At 38.7% G+C, this 4,195-nt stretch overlaps 1 protein-coding gene across 1 annotated transcript in view; it reads right to left on the reverse strand.

Annotated features, from left to right (window-relative positions):
- Positions 1-4,195, reverse strand: part of LOC140949083 (fibroblast growth factor receptor 1-like) — a 48,294-nt gene continuing 44,099 nt past the window's right edge. Inside the window, exons 5-7 of the mRNA XM_073398326.1 lie at positions 2,214-2,457; positions 1,750-1,871; positions 1-253 (exon numbers count right to left, since the gene is read on the reverse strand). Coding sequence (XP_073254427.1) covers positions 1-253; positions 1,750-1,871; positions 2,214-2,457 — 619 coding nt within the window. The remainder of the gene's footprint in view (positions 254-1,749; positions 1,872-2,213; positions 2,458-4,195) is intronic.

Below are 4,195 nucleotides of genomic sequence, written 5' to 3' on the forward strand. Positions count from 1 at the left end.
TCAGACGAGTGTATTTTCCTCCTTTGAATTTCCGGCCTTTTCTGAAGGGTGAGTAATAGGCATCAGTCCCAAGGCCACAACCTGCTCATTACCATATTCTTCTAGCTCTATGCCGCCCTCATCCCCCGACGAGCCACCGTAAATTTCTGGTTTCAGAATCTGTCGTCTCTCCTCTGATCCTAGATCGAAATGATCTTCTATGTGACCTGGTAATGCAGGCAAGGGATTGCTTGCAATATTTTCACTTGATCGCCTATAAGAAGAAAACAACGCTATCAACCACATTAGATTGCTATAAAATTGATCATATATTTTAGATCCGGCCCGCGCACGATTATAGAAGGCAACGTGAATTACACTAAAACATTTTGCGACAAGAGAATAATTCTGTGAAACAAGATCGCAATGCTTCCTTAATTTTATTATTTTTATTTCAAATCTTGATGCCAACTGCAATGGACTCGAAACATGATTTGTAAACAGTGAACGTAGTCAGAGTTTCTTATCTCAGATTTATACGCGATTACGCCTTAAATGTCAAAAATATTTAACGGCGTTCACGTTGATTAGTTATGAGCGTCTCACCCTAAATATTCGCCCGCCAAACTGACAAATAAGAGGTTCCTTGAATAACCATCGCCTCCCCCTCACTGTCTTAAGTGTAACTGATGTTACAAGGAAACCTCCCCTCTTTTCTCATTCTCTAAACGTTTGTTTCACGTTGATTATACGCAGGCATCAACAGTATAGGGGAACAGCTTCTTAATGGCCACTCGGTCAGCTCCAGTTTAAACTTCCCGTGCACAGCGAGACCATTATCTGTTTTCGCGAGTTAAGCGATGTTATTTCTTGCGTAACAATGTAACTGAGTCCCTTTCTTTCTTTGCTATGATCATGTCTCATGTCATGATATGATCATGTCTCATGCACATGTCTCATAACGATATACCTTACCCTCAGTTCTCCTTTGAACAACCCCTTTCTACCCCGATGATAAGAGTTCACTGATTTAGTGGCCAAACTAGTTTATAAGCAGTACTGGCCCTACCCTACCTACTAGTTTGTTGAATTAAACATAGCATAACGCATTTATTCAAGATGAGGAAAATAAAAATTATAAAACGTCTTGAAAAGGAAGGCTGGAGGTTGACCCTAGGATGATTCCCTAAATAAACAGATAAAACGGATATAAGCTATGTACAAGCGCGGGTTGAATTGTAAGGATAAGCAATCACAAGGAAAGCTCCCTTATTTTTTTCCTTGATAATTTACTTATACGTTAACTAGATCGGCACCAATATAGGAGAAAAACTTTCTTTTATCCGTCAGTTTCGCTATCGTTTCAGAGTTTTTTTATGTACATGTACATTAGTCTCCTTATAATTTGCCTTGTCACAAATAATGATCTTTATTGAGATAATTTTTTCATATAAAATATGTTTTTCAAAAAGGATCTGCACTCTTGAATTTGTAAGTCGACACGAAAATCTCCCAGCTACAACTAGATTACAATTGTCTAACTAGTCAGAAGACATTACAAATGTTAAGTTTTTATAAATTTCGTTGTCGAACTATTATTGGGAATTTCTTAATTTACCTTGGGACCTGTTGGCTCCTTAATTTGTGGGTAAGGAATACTAGGTATGGACAACCCAGCAAGCTCGGTGCGGCTGAACTTTTCAAGAATAAAAGGCTAGTGCTTGATCTAAAGAAATTTAAGACTGTTACGAGATGGGAACACGTACTTACCTGTCATAAACATCTGCTCTTGTCACAGTAACTGTGGGGTCTAAATCATGTGGATCACGGTGGTAATCTTTTCTGCTACTGTTGTTGTCTTCTGTTAACTGAAGGTACTCGGTCGCGACACTCTGTGGTGAAAAATAAGCCCAATATCGCGCAGTTAAAATAAACATACAACAGATTAGTAACAGATTTAGATCTTCCATTGTCATTGTCAAATATGGTAAATCAAAAAAACACACAATATAAGCCATCTTTCCATATTCTTCTTGCAAAGCTTATTCCCCCTCGCCCCTTCTAGGATATATACACTCAAGAGAATATCCCCTCTTGATAAACTTAATTTTCTTCCTTTGAAGGACTTAATGTATGATAAGTTCTGACAAAAGGGAGGATACGTTCTCTCGGTTCTGTTAATTGACTTCAAACAATCCTCCTTTCCCTAAAAAACATTAGAAAAAAGGGCTCACCTGGGAAGCGCGTTGCTCAAGTATTCTACCAATCGATTGACTGATTTGATGAAACTGAGGTCGCTTGTCGGGTCTCTCCTGCCAGCAATCTTGCATAATTTTGTAGATCTCCGAAGGGCAGTCTCGGGGATTTTCCATACGGTTTCCATCATTAAGAAAGTCTAGGAGCTCTTCTACGGGTAGAGTAGGATACGGTGTGCCCCCCAGTGTAAAGATCTCCCACAAGCAAATACCAAACGACCATCTGCGTTATTAAATGTCAAGGTTCAAAACATTCACACTCGGAGGGTCATCACGGCCAAACCAAAAGGGTGTCAATAAAGCTCTGTAAGCTGTTTAAGCTAAACTATGGACTCAAGGAAAGAGATAGTAACAGGGGCACCCAACGAGAATATAGTTCAAAACCACTTAAATATAGCATTGTTGAACGTATTTTACTATTTAAATGGTAGATATAAGCATATTTTCATCCCCTAAAAATTTTTCATTTGTTCGGATTTCCTAGCTGAAAGTCTAGTGATCTGAAACTTATAGGGATCAAAACTTACCTTTTCGAATATTTCAGCCAGAATAAAAGGCTCCCGAAAACTCTATGTGACCTTTTTAGGGTAAAAATCCTTTAAAAATGGGCAATTATACCATTTTTTTTAGATGTCCTAGGAGAGGTAGGCAAGCAAGAAATTTTAAAACTAATGTTCCGAAAATTCTACATCTCAAATCGTCTTCCGAACAGATATTTTCCAAAATTGTCGTTGGGTGCCCCTGACGGTAAGCTGCTATTAACTCTACTTCGAGTGAATGATTGAAATCAAAACTTACATGGCTTCTATATGAAGTGCACATTCAAGAATCGTTATCAGTAGTATTCTTTTTCTTACGAGTACTATTTATGAAAACAATGAAAAACGTTTCCCGCCTTGTTTACATACCCTGATATAAACACGAGAGGGTATTGGGAAAGTTCAAGAGAATGGGTTAAGGTGCCTTTATAGTGGCAACTTTCCGGAGAAAAAGTTGCAAAGCTCTTTGTTTATGGCGCTGATTAAAAGAGAAATTCTTATTACTAGTCGCGAAGTGTTATATCTACACGAAGTTTTGTACGCGTAATCAGTACGTTTTTGGTCTGCATTTATAATAACGTTCAGATATAACGCGCACTGTGTTTGTTGAAAAAGCGTGTTTTATGAGGGCATAACACAGTCTGACAACACTTGTTCGCTTTGAAAATAAAGAGTGTTTTGAAAATTATAAAGGAATGTGTGGGAAATTTAAGGAATTCTTAACCTGAGATCAGGCACAATTTTTGTTTCGCTTTGTAATGACATTCCGGCGGGCAAAGCGAAACGAAAACAGAGCCTGATACAAACCTTCTACGAAACGTCTGTCGCCCACTTTTTTAATTGATTGACATTTGTCGAATCAGCCAACAGAAACTACTTCCGTTACTTGTTTTTCTAGTATGCAAATTTTTCATGCGTGGGAAAAATGCAGACTGGCTGACTTAAAAAAATAGCTTTTTATCTGCGGTGTTTCGAAAACGAAGACCCAAAAACGAAGACCTAAGACCTAAGACCTAAGACCCCATGGACTAAAACGAAGATCCCATGGACTAAAATGACTGATGCTAACCGCTGAGGGCAATGCCCGCTCCCGTAATTTGTTACGGCGATTTGGGAATGTTTGGAATTTCCTCGGCAGCATTTAGTTGTGATAAACAAGTCTATCACTTACCTCTCCTTCAGGTTTCTTTGAAATATTTTGCATGTTTAAACCACTTTGGAAGTGTTTACGGTGATGCTGACGTCAGTCTTATTTAAATTAAAACTTTTTGCAGGGTCAAGGTTAGCCTGTAGTGCAGGCGAATTTTGGGCAGGCGAAAGCTGCTTGTTTATGTTCGTACTGTTGTAACCGCCATCTTTGTTTTGACGGAGGAAGATTAGGGAGGGTAAAAATAATAACCCTAAGGGTAGGTGCTAAGGCGA

The sequence above is a fragment of the Porites lutea genome, chromosome 9 (assembly GCF_958299795.1).
Source record: "Porites lutea chromosome 9, jaPorLute2.1, whole genome shotgun sequence".
Lineage (NCBI taxonomy): Eukaryota > Metazoa > Cnidaria > Anthozoa > Scleractinia > Poritidae > Porites > Porites lutea.